The sequence below is a fragment of the Ixodes scapularis genome, unplaced genomic scaffold (assembly GCF_016920785.2).
Source record: "Ixodes scapularis isolate PalLabHiFi unplaced genomic scaffold, ASM1692078v2 PGA_scaffold2__306_contigs__length_199485367, whole genome shotgun sequence".
Taxonomy (NCBI): Eukaryota; Metazoa; Arthropoda; class Arachnida; order Ixodida; family Ixodidae; genus Ixodes; species Ixodes scapularis.
This window is the reverse complement of record NW_024609857.1, coordinates 12,784,308-12,798,100: the sequence shown is the minus strand read 5'-3', so window position 1 is coordinate 12,798,100 and position 13,793 is coordinate 12,784,308. Positions and strand designations below refer to the sequence as shown.

The 13,793-nt window shown below is 41.1% G+C and overlaps 1 protein-coding gene across 2 annotated transcripts in view; it reads left to right on the top strand.

The window, feature by feature from the left end:
• LOC8042934 (sodium-dependent nutrient amino acid transporter 1) overlaps positions 1-13,343 on the top strand; it is a 29,323-nt gene extending 15,980 nt beyond the window's left edge. The window contains exons 4-16 of one of the 2 annotated variants that reach the window (XM_029991900.4): positions 1,641-1,772; positions 2,567-2,730; positions 3,822-3,880; positions 4,868-5,000; positions 6,900-7,034; positions 7,331-7,434; positions 7,516-7,649; positions 8,151-8,266; positions 8,822-8,950; positions 9,779-9,878; positions 10,343-10,443; positions 11,231-11,389; positions 13,009-13,343. In XM_029991900.4, the coding sequence (XP_029847760.2) occupies positions 1,641-1,772; positions 2,567-2,730; positions 3,822-3,880; positions 4,868-5,000; positions 6,900-7,034; positions 7,331-7,434; positions 7,516-7,649; positions 8,151-8,266; positions 8,822-8,950; positions 9,779-9,878; positions 10,343-10,443; positions 11,231-11,389; positions 13,009-13,182 (1,640 nt within the window). In that variant the 3' untranslated portion in view covers positions 13,183-13,343. Of the gene's footprint in view, positions 1-1,640; positions 1,773-2,566; positions 2,731-3,821; positions 3,881-4,867; positions 5,001-6,899; positions 7,035-7,330; positions 7,650-8,150; positions 8,267-8,821; positions 8,951-9,778; positions 9,879-10,342; positions 10,444-11,230; positions 11,390-13,008 lie in introns of both variants that reach the window. The other variant, XM_040499430.2, reaches the window with a different exon arrangement.
• Positions 13,344-13,793: the final 450 nt, after the last annotated feature.

The following is a 13,793-nucleotide window of genomic DNA, read 5'->3' as shown; positions in this document are numbered from 1 at the left end:
CGTAAGTTCTCCGCGGCACCGCCCTAAAATCAATAGTGTTATCGCGCACGTGTTCGAGAGTCTCGTGATATGGATTGGTCTTTCATTTGAAACAATACTAGTGCGATAAGCACGTGCCAAAGTGCTTCTTCATCCTTGCCGCACCCTTGTCGGATAGATCTTTTTTTTTCTCGTATGTGTGCCTTTGTTCCCTGGAAATTCACGAGCACCAAGGTCACCGGAGTTACCTAACATGATAAGGAAATCGTCGTCTTTAAAGGGAAGCTACGTAGCTTCTTGGAAAAAATGAGTTAGAAGTGAATTCTAGTGTATTTTTACCCCGTGAACCCGAATACCCAAACCATTTGCTGCGTAAGTATTGTTCAACGCGAGAAAAACGCGAAAGACAGTCGCTGTCCGTGACGTCATCGACGGCTCTTTTGGCTGCCCAAGGCTAGGGGGGCGGGGCTTCAGCCCTATTTTGAAATTGCTCTTGTGGCTCTCCGGCGCGTCGCATTGAAATATAATTTTGATATCTGTTATTCTAAAAGCCAAATGAATGCAATTCAAGCGTTTTTTCTCAAATGTAGAAGTGCCCCATCTTCCCTTTAAGCAGCAAAAAAAAAAAAAATTCTCGCAGAAATGTGTGTGGGTTTGTGTGTATGTGTGTGTGTGTGTGTAGGGGGGGGGGAAGGGCAAGAAAATAGTAAATATTCGAGTACACGCCCGATCGGTAAAACATATACCACCGTATCTACTGAAATGCAAACTCCTTTAATTTTAGAGTGTTATATTCTGAAATAAAAAAAAATACGTTTTTTTTTTAATTATTAAAAACAGGATAGCCGGTTTTTTTTCTTTAGAAATATTGAAGGCAACGTAACTAAGCAGGCGACCTGGCTATTATGAGGCACTCTGCAACCCGAGATTGGGGTTTACAAAGAGGTACAAACACAAACTTCTCAAGTGAGACGTTTGTGTTTGTCACTCCTCGTAAACCTCCGTCTCGGGTTGTAGAATGTCTACATATTTCGCGTGCCGAAACACTAAAAAATATATATGTATATTTATATATATATATTTTTTTTTTAATTGTGTCGCTGTTTTTTTTGTTGTTTTTTTTTGAGAGAGAGAGAGTAGAGTGTTAGGTGCTTTCTGTTTCGTGACAAAAAATTTCCCACCAAACAAGACGTTTTAAAAAAAATCTTGAGGCGAATTGTTTTGGGGTGTGACGACTCCTTGGCGTCCAGCAGACTGTCCAGATTTCAGATATACTACTTAAAAAAGAATAAAAGATTTTCATATAATTTTATTTGTAGAGTCAGGACTCACTCTTTTTAAGGAATACTTTATGTGCGTGCACTAGGCATGCAGGGAAGGTTTTGTTTTTGTATATTGAAATTTTAGAGTTTATAGCGATTCCCTGAAACTACTGGGGAACACTGTTGACGTTTAAAAAATGTGCTACTCTAAAACTGCAATCCATAAGTTTTGACTTAAAGCATCTATATACAAAAATAAAAAAATAAAAAAATGACAGAGCTGGAGAAAGTTATATCTCAGAAGAACGGATCGCCACTACCAAAATCAAAGCGAACCCGTATTTTATATATATATATATATATGAATAATGAGTGTCGAATTTTATTCTTTACCTCCAGGTGCATTCCTCATTCCGTACTTCGTGGTACTGTTCCTCATCGGGAAGCCCGTCTACTTCATGGAACTCGCCATCGGACAATTCGTGAGCAAGAGCCACGTCAAAGTCTGGAAGTGTGTTCCGGCTCTTAAAGGTCGGACTAATTGTTTCCTCTAAAGATGGTCATAGTGACCTTATAAATTAGCAATAGATGAGAAATAATAAAAAAATAAATTACCAGCGATCTTTATCTTTGAAGTCATGGAATGCGCTGAAAGCAGTATTTAAGAAGCGAACTTTTCAGTTTTCTTGGGACACAATGTACAGTTTTTACGGAAAGTGAAGTACATAGTTATTCATTTGCCCGCTAAATTTCATAAAAAAATTCACGTCATGTGACCTCACTTGGCGATACGTAATCCCGTGACGTGACGTCGTGCTGTCAAGTCACAGCGTCACGGGACGTCGATTTCACATTTTACGGGGAAATTCATTGACGAACGTACGAATGGACAAACTTCTATGAGGGAGGGGGGGGGGGGGGGGGGGGGTCTATTGTGAAGGGTTTCATCCTTTAAAAAGCGACCATGCTCAGAGCCTGCGTCTGCAGAGGTAAAAAGTGAAATCATGAATTCTGGTTCCCATTTGCATTTCCTAGAACAGTGTTCATTTAAACCTTTCATACACCGTTGCATTAAAGGTACCACTGAAACTTTGAAAGCAACTCAGGGTAAGCACGGTGCAAAGAAGTGTGATCTGAAATACAATAAGGAAATGCGATGGTGCTACGCGCACTCATGTATTCTTACCAAAGCAAAAAAAAAATCGAACTACCATATAATCATTTTTTTTCGCAATTTTAATAACCCCTATTTGAATCCTTTTTGTTTACTTTTTTAGAGTTTATGTTGTTCCTCAGGCTCCACGACATCTTTTCGTTTGTTTCAGGAATCGGAGTTGCGCAGCTGTTTTCTACATTCTACGTGACGGTGTCATACAACTACATCATGGCCTTGTGTTTATTCTACGTGTTCGCATCAATGCAAAGTCAACTTCCCTGGACTCACTGCGATCCTGAATGGAGCGACAGCAACTGTTTCGACTCCAGGGCGGTACGGACTTCTTCACTCGTCAAATTCGGCTGTTCATTGGTTTCGTCGATCCTTCATCTGTTATTATTATCGCCGCGTTTGAAATTGAAGGTGGTGCATGTTGCTTGCAATTCTGTTTGGTGCGAGGTTTACATGAAGATCATTATTTCGCACCAATTACGTTCGATTGTCAGCTGACTTTGTAAAGTAGAAGAGATGGAAAACTCCGCACTTTGCGAGCGCCAATTTTTACATTAACACCAAAATAAGTGTAGTTCTGTCAAAACTGTAACATTGGCAGAATGCCTTGCCCTGTTTCCCTGCTTATCTTAAAGGGATGCTGAACTGAAATTTATATTTTGCAAAATAAGGCCGCAGAAGCGTTGAACAGGACGCTACAAACTCTCAAACATCACTTGTACATCCATATCTCAACCGGATGACCTTATTCCTGAAAAAGAAGGGCGCAATCATGCGAGGACTTTGACGTCACAATCGTCTTGGAACAGTTGAGAATGAAAGGTAACGGCCTCTCTTCTCTCCTCCTCGCTACGGGTTTACCCGCTCTAGGGAACGAAGCCAAGGGGAGAGGGAATGAGAATTGTAATGTCGCATGGTCTCGTCGGCCATGTTCAATCCCGCGCTTCTTTTCCAAAAATACGGCCGACTGTTAGAGATATCGTCGTACGAGTGATGTTTTTGGGTTTTGCAGCATCCCGCCTATCGCTCCAGCCTCGTTTTGTGAGCTCCGAATTTCGGTTCAGCATCTCTTTAAAATGCTCGGACGCCTACCATCACCTAAAAAAAATAATTCGGGTGCTGCGATTTTATTGAATCCCGGTAGAAACCTTTGATTCCCAAGTCCCGTCCAAGTTCAAACTTCGATGCTTGACCTGAACTCGGTAATGGGTCACCATTATCTATTCTAAAGTTATCTAAGTCCCCACGATAAGCTAAATACTAACAGTAGCCGTATGTATAAATAATTTTGGGGAATTCCATAATTATGCCTCCCGTTCCTATGAAGTGCCTTGTTAAACGGAGATATTTTGTGATGTACCTTAGTCCTTCTCTATGTACGCTTCATCATTCTGTCTGGGCTCTTCTTGCAGGCTAACAGATCCGTCCTCAACAGTTCCAGTGCTACATCATCGGCAGAGCAATACTTTCAGTACGTATCAGGTAACTTAAGCTGGTTCCTCTAATGGTCTGCCGCATTCACAGCGCCTAAACAAGAGTTTTCGTTTTTCTTGTGCTATCAATCTAAATCTGTGTTTTTATATGGGTACAATAACGAGCCCAAGTGTATTTTCAGTATGGTCCAATTTTTACTCTCGCAGATTGTTATTATCTTACTCAACAAACAATATTATATTGTCAAACGTTCGCACAGTGGCGTTTAGCTATAATCGACGGCGCCAAAACTTTCGACGAGATAACCCATTCACGCAACCTATGGGATAGCCCTGAAACTCTTCAACTGTGTATATTTTAGGCGCCATTTTTTCACCGTGAGCTTGAACTGATTCTCGCAACGTTAGAAGAGTCCATTTTTCAACGATAGTACCCAGATTTGAAATTGCAAATGGTGCGAAACCTTTGGTCTAGTTATACTCAATTCGAAAGAAATGTAGGGCTACCGATAGATGGTCCTAATGCGTTCTTTTGGAGCAAGCAGTCAGATGTGGCTGTAGCGCGGACGGTCGTAATGTGTCAACCAGCCTTAAAGGGCCACTCAGGTGGGTTTTGAGATCGTATTTCCGTGACGAAAACTCAACTTACACGCCCTAAGCATCCCACACACAAAAAAATGCTATTACAATACATGGTTTTTTTTCTACATTAAAGACGCTACCAAAATATCGCGACACGCCCCCCTTATTTTGATATTAATCCTGAAAAATTGACGTGTTGCTGTGTATAGTCGCGCTCTTATTCAAAAAAAGAAAAGGCCACGCATGATTATAAATTTAGTGTTTCTAGGCACTAAAAAGCACTGAATTAAAATCATAATTGTCAGTGTGTACTTAAATCGAGGAAATAAGTTGAGCTATTAAAAGCTGATGTGTTGGATACACTAACAGTGCTCTTATAGTGCGATTTCGTGTTGACAAAACTATAACTATAAAAAATGCGTATTTTTACCTTTTAATTACAGACGGCATGTTTTACGAGACTCCGGAGGCTTCACACTACCGTCTGTGCTGGACTGGCGAATGGCGTTGTGCTTTCTTCTGGCCTGGACGTGTGAGGCGCTGTCTACCTTGAGGGGAATTCGGTCTGTGGGAAAAGTAAGCATTGAAAATCCCTAATCGCTCCCTATATATATATATATATATATATATATATATATAGATAGATAGATAGATAACTGAGAAGAAGAACAACCTTAGTTAAAACAGCAACAACGGACGATATATTCTTCGTCCGTTGTTGCTGTTTTCACTAAGGGTTTTTTCTTCTCAGTTAGATAGCCACACCTTAGGCCTCCCGCCACCATGCCCGTTATATATATATATATACATTTTTTATAATGATTGAAGGGCGTCACTTAGTGGTCCAATATTTTTTTTTCTAAGCCTATGATTAGTATAGTGCTGGACATTAAGGTATGACTGTTTAAATCTTATCGGCCCGAACCTTTATTCTAGCCATATAATTTCAAGAATATCAGAGGAGCATTCATTTTGCTAACTCGGTCAGGTAACCTGCTCGTTTGACTTCAAGACTATGCTGAACATCAGATACGTCTATTCGACGGACAAGTGTTTCACAAAGCGTCTTTCGCGAATCGCGACGCGACGTGGGCCACGTCAATCAAAGGACAGCACACATTACGCATAGCGAAGAACGCACCATGTAGAGGCAGCCAAGCTCGCGCCGCCGTTGGTTGAGATCGAGGGAGGAGGGGGGGGGGGGGGGGGGTGACTAAAACGTTTCGGTGCATCAGCGAGAGTAAACAGTCAAAAAACGCACGAGGTGTGCAAAGGGCAGACGAGCTTCATCAAGTACGCTGATGAGCTTACTTGCAATATGACGGCACCATGATCGAATACGACTGAGAAATTTTAAATTTGGCCCGAATACTAGAGCTCGGTACTAGTATAATAATTTCTTTGTCGCCGGATATTCAACATCGGAAATCTGTCGTACTCGCTGATGTAACAAGTAACATATAACAACTGCGTAGCATGGAAATTACACTTGTGTCTCGATGCACTGCCAGTCTAGCTGCGTAGTATAGCTATGAACATATGTCGGTAACTGGAATATTATAGTATTGTGGGCCAGGGCGCCACGCACTATGGTCACAGATTGAGAATGTTGACGCCGTTTATGTCCCAGAATTTTAACGTAGAAAGTCTTTTTGGGCTTGACACCCCTACCAGAGCAAGCTTACATCACACTAACTTTAGCGAGTCATGCGTGTTACTTGTGTAGCGGCAAGGTAATCCGAGCCGACGAGAAGACGACGAGATGGTCAACTAGGAAAACCAGAGGCGCGAGAGAGGAGCTCGAGGACGGCAGAACGATTCCTGATCTTGACGGTGACAGACACCCACCTATCTGTCACGCAATAAAGGATCCTACACTTGCAAGCGGGGCAAGTCGCACGCAGAGCTTGTATGCGATCAAAGAACCCCAGAACATTACAGATACGTTCGCAGACGAAGAACGTATTCTACTACGTACTTCGGGATTTGTCTGCTCAGCGAAACTAATTCTGCCAAGCCAGGACTCAACACTAGGCACTTTTTATTGTGCGTGAAATGTAGCGCTTGACAAGAGAAACGTAATCGTGTGCGGTTCATTATTGATATTCATGATTTGGTCTTAGCCCAATTGTTAGCAAAGAAACATTTTTGTTTTATCTACGCCATCCACAGTGTCATGCTGCGTTTGGATGAGATTTTATTTCCTCTAATGTGTTTCATGCACAAATGGAGGAGCGTACAATAAATAAGAGCACAAAGATACTTACTCAATGTTTACTCTGGTCCAGTTGCCTACGATTAACAGCTAGGAAGGTATATTTGAAAATGGTTGACATTATAAAGAAAGCACACTCCTGTCCTGCTTATCTTCACCTGCAAAGGGTATATTATTGTGCTGTCAGTGAACACAAGCCAAAACATTTTTAGAACAGTAATTGGCTATTTTCTAAATGTAGTATACATTCTTGTTTTCAGGTGGTTTATTTGACATCTTCAATGCCGTACGTGGTTATGATATCGCTGCTGGTTATCACGTGCCTTCAAGATGGCGCCTGGAACGGCATCAAAGCCTTTTTTGTCCCTCACTGGGAAAAGATACTTGAAATTGAGGTAAGTAGTGGTCGGTATATTTGCTATTCGTAACACATTTTAATGTCGAAAGCTGAGGTAATAGCCATCCCCTTAAAGTAAAATGCACAAAAACGTGTCTCTTAATTTTCATGAGGCAAAGCATGTCAAGGCCAAAGAACAACACGTGTACTTAAACCTGAGGAGTTATTCACGGCAAATATGTACTCTCGCATCAGTTGAATGGAAAATAATGTAACGAACCATATCGTAGAATTAAATATCTGATTTACAAAGGACTACTATTATATGCTTGTTCTCACTTTTCTGTATTTAAGGTCTGGTTCAAGGCATGCGAGCAGTCATTCTTTTCCCTCACCACTGCCTTTGGACACCTTATTATGTACGCTAGCTTCAACGACTTTAACCATCAAGTTGGAAGGTTTGTAAAACAATTATCTTACACTCACTTAGTTATAATCAGCCATGTCACATGCGCTCATTATGGTTGCAATCTTTTCAGAGATGCATTTTTCATCAGCATTGCTGACACAATGACTAGCATTCTAGCCGGCTGCGTGGTCTTTGCCACTCTGGGATCGCTGGCCCATGAACTGAACACCGATGACGTATCTCAGGTTCTCAAGGGCGAATCCGGTAAGCGAGATTGTTTACCTGAAGTTGCGTTTTACGCTACAAATCCTGACGATTCTGCTACATGTGATAACGAAGGGGGTCCGTTGCCATACTAACTAGCATGACTGTATATATTTTGAATTATTGGCCCGCAAACATCAATTTGCTGTGATGTCTGACTTACCGACTCATAATTATCAAACCTCTGCCGTTTCTATCCCCTGGTCAGTATGGCCCATGTGTCATTCACGTACAAATAGTATGAGTCTAAGCGTTTGTGCACCTTGGATTCAAAATAGAATATCCGTATTTTCATGATGTTTAAGTAGCAAAAGACGAACCGTCTATTTGCAACGGGCTTGTGGCAGCTGTATAATAGTATTTTATAGTCATTAATATGTATTTAATTAAATAATTGGGATCCAAATCTATTTACAACTTTCTTTAAATGCTTCATGATTTATTGGATAGTTTGTGCATATTAAATATAACTATGGCGTGATTTTCTTTCTCACCTTAAAGATCTTGCCTTGGCCTTCGTGACCTACCCCGAGGCTCTAAGTCGAATCTCGTTCGTCCCTCAACTCTGGTCTGTGATGTTCTTCATCATGCTGTTTCTACTTGGTCTTGGTACTGGTGTAAGTAGTGGAATATATCGTTCTGGACTATTGATCTGTTGCTTGTATTCGGATAATTAACCATAGTGAAACCACTCTTTGGTTAAGGCGATAGGTATAACTTTTCGTAGCCTAAACTCCTATTCTTCCGTTGCCATATCTGCCTCTCATAGCCATTGAAATCTTTATAATTTCAAGGGAGTAATCAGAAATACACGCTGCAAAGAATGTAAATAGAAGCTTGGACAAAAATTAATAAACAATAAAGAAGGGGGGAACATTGGAAGTTTTTTCACGTGTGGTGCCACGCAGTCTTTTCACTTTGAAGTTCTACTTGGCAGAAAGAATAGAAAATGTGGCAACGCAGTTGTATGTCATATATTGCCGGTAGAATTAAAACTTACTCAGGTTAGGCGCGTATCGTTAATATTGTTTTAGTGATCACACCCATCCCGAGTTTAAAACACAACTTAAGAAACGTTGGTTTATCTTGTTGTTTTAGATCTTAGCCACACCTATGCCATAACTGCGCTACTCCAAAATTTAATATATCTTCTTTATTTCTCCTTTTTATAGGTTGGAGACGTTCAAGCTATCACCACGGTATTGACCGACCAGTTTCCGGGACTCAGAAAATTCAGAAGCCACATATCAATCCTCTTTTGTGTCATTTGCTTTGGCACCGGTCTCATCCTTTGCACAGACGTAAGTCAACGTGTTCCAATTTGATATTTTATCCATTTAAGATACATTTGCGAACATTTTGCAATAATCAAAGCAAATGCCACGTGCTAATTACGCAAAATAAGTTCAACTATAACCCTTAATCTATATTGGAAGCTTCGCTTAGGTTTTCATCAGTAGCAGCATGGCACTTATGACTGTTGTACATTAATGCTATGACTCTCTGACTGAGGCGCGTTCAAGGAAATATTTTATAGTAATTTATGTGAGAGTGATTACCTGGTTAATTGTTCATTCATTTGCATCAGGCGTTGAAGAGGCACAAACATCATACGACTTTTTAAGCAGACCACTAATCTTTGAATTTCGTAATTCACCAGAAAGTTTCAGTGCCCACACTTAACTTTCATAACTTTGATAACTAGTCGATAGATTTTGCAGCCATATTCTCTGCAAGGGAGTCTGAATTCCAGATTCTGCAGCCTCTTTAATAGTCTCAAAGTCAAAGGATCAACGTGGATGTGGTCTTGCTACGCGCCACACGAGCAGTTCCCGGGAATTTCGATTACCATCCTAGTCCAATAAATAGGTTCCCCAAGAGCTGCTGTAAGGCGCAACTGACGTGGCGCGCGGAAGAATAGAGGTTTTTCTTCTATTTAATAGTTGAACGTATGTAGCGCTTCCACGGCACAACCTACGTGGTACAAAATGGAGATCTTACAAAGGCTAAAACATACGATTATTATTGGGCCTGTAGCAAGTCTTCATTAGTAAACAAGTGTAGCATTCAAATTACGTTTTATATAAAAGACGAATCTTTTGTTTTCTCCATCACCTTTTTTTTTTTAGAGTGGAAACGCATTGCGACTGCTATTTGACAACTATGGTGTGGGACAAGCCGTCTTTATGTACGCCATATTTGAAGTGGTCGGACTTATGTGGATCTATGGTGAGTTATCTCCAGGCGTTCTTTTGAACACTCGCGATCCCGTTAATTATAATTATAATTCCGAAAAACAAATACATGTCTAAAAGCATCAAATTACATAGGCGCACAAAGTTGCTAACGAGTGCCTGAAATCCGGTTGTATAATTAAAAAAATATTTATTTGACCATTTTTGTTACAAAAAGAAAGACAGAACGAGTGTTAGTTGATATTTTGAATACCCACGGCAAACGGTAAGTTAAATACTGAATATGAAAAAGAAAAAAATTTCTGTGTAAATTAAGAGGTTGCGATGTTTGCGAAATCCTGCAAGCATTTCAGTGTTTACAGCATCAGTAAAACGAAACGTGTACTGAGGCAGTGGCTTCAATGTAACCAAAATATCTCGATGACTTTGTCGTTGTTATAATTTCCCTTGGGAAGCCTGTATTTACAGTACATTTCTTTTTCTTCTTTTCTATTGCAGGTCTTAGGAATGTCTGTGATGACTTTGAATTCATGCTCAAGGGGAAAATATCCTGGTATTGGAAGATGACCTGGGGATTCATAACCCCAGTCTCACTAATTGTAAGTTGCATTTCAACGACATCTGAAGTACACATTCCATTTGTAATCTGTGTTAATAAAACAATGCCCTAATATACCTTAAATTTTTCAAGGATCATTATATCGATGCCTGACTGGGCAAAGTACTTCAATTACCTAAAATAGACATATTTCCCATTTCAAATCACGTTTCCAGCATTTACAGATTGTGTCTTCAAAAAAATCAGTAATAATCTGCTATAATAGACTATGTGACGTCTAATCTGATCTAAGTCTTGAATTTGCTATCAACCACTGCCAACTGTCTCTATTCTGAAGTCTACCTTTTTTGGCTTAATCCGCAAAACCTATGTATCTCAATAAGCAAATACTGCTTCCGAATACCACTGCAACTGTGACAAAAAGTTGAGATTGTTTGAGTATCCAACTTCTTTCGTGAATATCGAATGTAATACGAAGAAACATGGCGCCGGGACATCATTCAGAGGAGTCAACCTAAAGCAGGCGAGCTAATTCTGCTTGCCTTGTCGAAAAAGAGACTCATTAAAAAAATGAATGAATTCCTTAATCTGGTCTCCGGTATTATATTGTCCGTTATTTTTACACATTCTCACTACGCACGCGTCATGTCCTTTCAGACTTTTTTCTTTTCCCTCTCAAGATCTCTTGATACTGTTAAAAACAAAAAAGAAATACCTGTGAAATAAACTAAGCCATGCACACAGAAAGCCTTACACCCATTAGAAGTTCTAAAATATATTAAATTGTGTTCGAAAATGTACCTTTTACTTTTTTTTTTTTATCCCAGGCAATATTTATTTATGGCAACGCGACGGAAGGAAGCGCCTCCAGCTTACCACCGCTAGGACAGATTATCGGATGGGTAATGGCTGCCATCGCGATCGGTCAAGTGCCCCTCTGGATGCTTGTGACATTCGTGAAAGCGCCTGGATCCACTCTCATACAGGTAACTTTTTTTTTTTTTTTTGGTTTGTCTACGTACCGCGTCCAAAAAAGCTGTTGCTCGATTTCCGCCTGATGACGTCATAAAAGTGTCATGTCGTCGCCGGCCGCGATCCTGGCGGTGTCACTGCAGCAGTAATGGATGTAGCAGACGCCTGTTCTTGCAGGTCGCTCTGCAGCTTGACACTTTACGGAAGCTTCGGCAACAAGGAGTTGGGACGCCGCGACGACAGCGACGCTCGCGTTCGCTCGTGCTTTTCGCCAGCATTTCTACGACCAACCGCCAGGATCGTGACATCCGACAGCGTGGCACTCCGCCTTTAGTGACGTCATTTGTTGCGCCTTCGGGCCACTTTCGATGCATGGATGGACTGCGGAGCGCAAGTTCGTCTGCTTCTTGCACAGGGGTTGCGACGTTGTCAGAACGCCGAGCTCTTATTGGCTGAATGAAAAAAAAAAATAGTGGGTAGACCTCCATGCATTTAGTTTTGAAGTCTACCCACTATCCTTCCAATCAAAGCCAATCAGAGCTCGGCGTCAGTCTGACGTCACCCCAACTCCTGCGCAAGAAGCAGATTACTGGTTCTCGGCATAGGACGCTAAACGCATCAGTCGGTCACGCGTTCCAGTCATCGTAGTTTTACAGGGCGCAGTAATCGGACGCTTTAATGTCTCAAAATAGCGGAGGAAACATTGAGGAAAGGGAGAATAGAAATATGCGCTGTCGGATGTAAACGACGTCCTGCGACCAGGGCCAATCACTGCGTTGAAAGAAGATAACCGTGAGGAGGACTTAAAACACGCGCAGATCAAAAGCGGGATTTACATAGCACGTGGAAACATAGCGTTCAGGGCCGCTGCGCCCGTTCTGGATTTGTGATAATATGTTTGCTTGGCCTTGTTTTTAGCTAATCGTACTCCCCAGATGACAGAAGTTGTCCCGCAACGCTCTCCACAACCCGCTACGCTACCCGGAACTCTACAGTCAAGGCCACCGACGCGCAGGCACAGTAGCGTTAGTAGCGGCTTCTTCGTTGCGGACGGCTTAGCGAAGGGGAAAACGCGGTCTAAGAAAACTCCCTAATATATACCAAAATCGTAGCGTCATTTGCGTCCATTCGTCAGTAGCACAAGCAACCGACCAATATGACCTGGCAAATAGATGTCACCATGTCACCTTGACACAGTAACCCGATTCAGATGTGGTAGATTGAAATTCTATGACTGCCGTCTTACTGTTGGAACATCAACAAGAGAAAATGTCGATTGAAAAGAAGTAAATGTATCAGTAAAAAAAAAAGGGACTCAAACAAAACCGCGGTAACTAATTGAATAAAAGGTAAACATTCCTATCAAGCATTTCGTCGTTTACCCTAAGACTGGGGTTTTTTTTGAAGAGCAGAAGTAACAGAAAAAACAGACAGGTCTCAATCTGTTACTTCTGCTCTTCAAAAAAAAAAAAAAAAAAAAACCCAGTTTCAGGGTAAACGACGAAATGGTTGACTTCCACCAGCTAGCCTGTACTTTGACTCTTTTCTCGTTATTCCTATCAAGATTGACTGTAATCGTTCAGCGCCTTTTCAAATTTCTAACTCATAAATTCGTGTATCGCTTCATTTTCAGAAATTGAAATCAACCTTCACGCCAGATGCTAACTACGGTCCAAGTGATCCGAACGTCCGCAAGGAGTGGAAGCTGTGGAAAGCAGCTAGAAACAACAAAGATTCAGTGGTCCCCATATATGCCATCAACGGACAGGAAAATCCTTCTTTCACACCAGACATCATCAACAGCTGATGACTGTTGTGCACGCACTTGTATCTGTGATAACCATCATCGTTTCACCCTAAGTTTTACGCATACGTCCAGTAGAGTGAACATTTTTCCCTCTTTTAATATTGATCGTGCATGTCATCTGTATGTCTCGTCTATCGTTTTAATAAAAGCGCTAAATTTTCTATCCATCTAATTTTTTTTATCAAATATGGCAGAACAGATTGCACCATATTTTGAAAGTCGAAGAAACAACATTCTTTATTTGAACACTCGTCTAAAGATAAAGTAAAATTAAAATAACAAGTTTACAAGGCGAGATCTGTCAAATGTCAGAGCATGCTCAAGCCTAAGCAAGTCTTTGTGAGTAAAAATGTCTAATGTTATGATTACGTCAGTCTTTAGGGCCTTTTCACGAGCGTTCAATATCACACCAATTCTGTCTTGTCAGCATTGATCGAAGTGATATTTGCACCGTAGAAATTAATTCAGAGTTTCTTAGTGCGCTGTGCTCAATGTTCATGCGCATATAGAGCCTGAAATTTAATTTACTTGCAAATGAACTTTTTCTAGTAACGCGCGCCGTCTGCGGAGTGGTCTTCGAACTACAAATGAAGGGCAGCCCAACTTGCCTC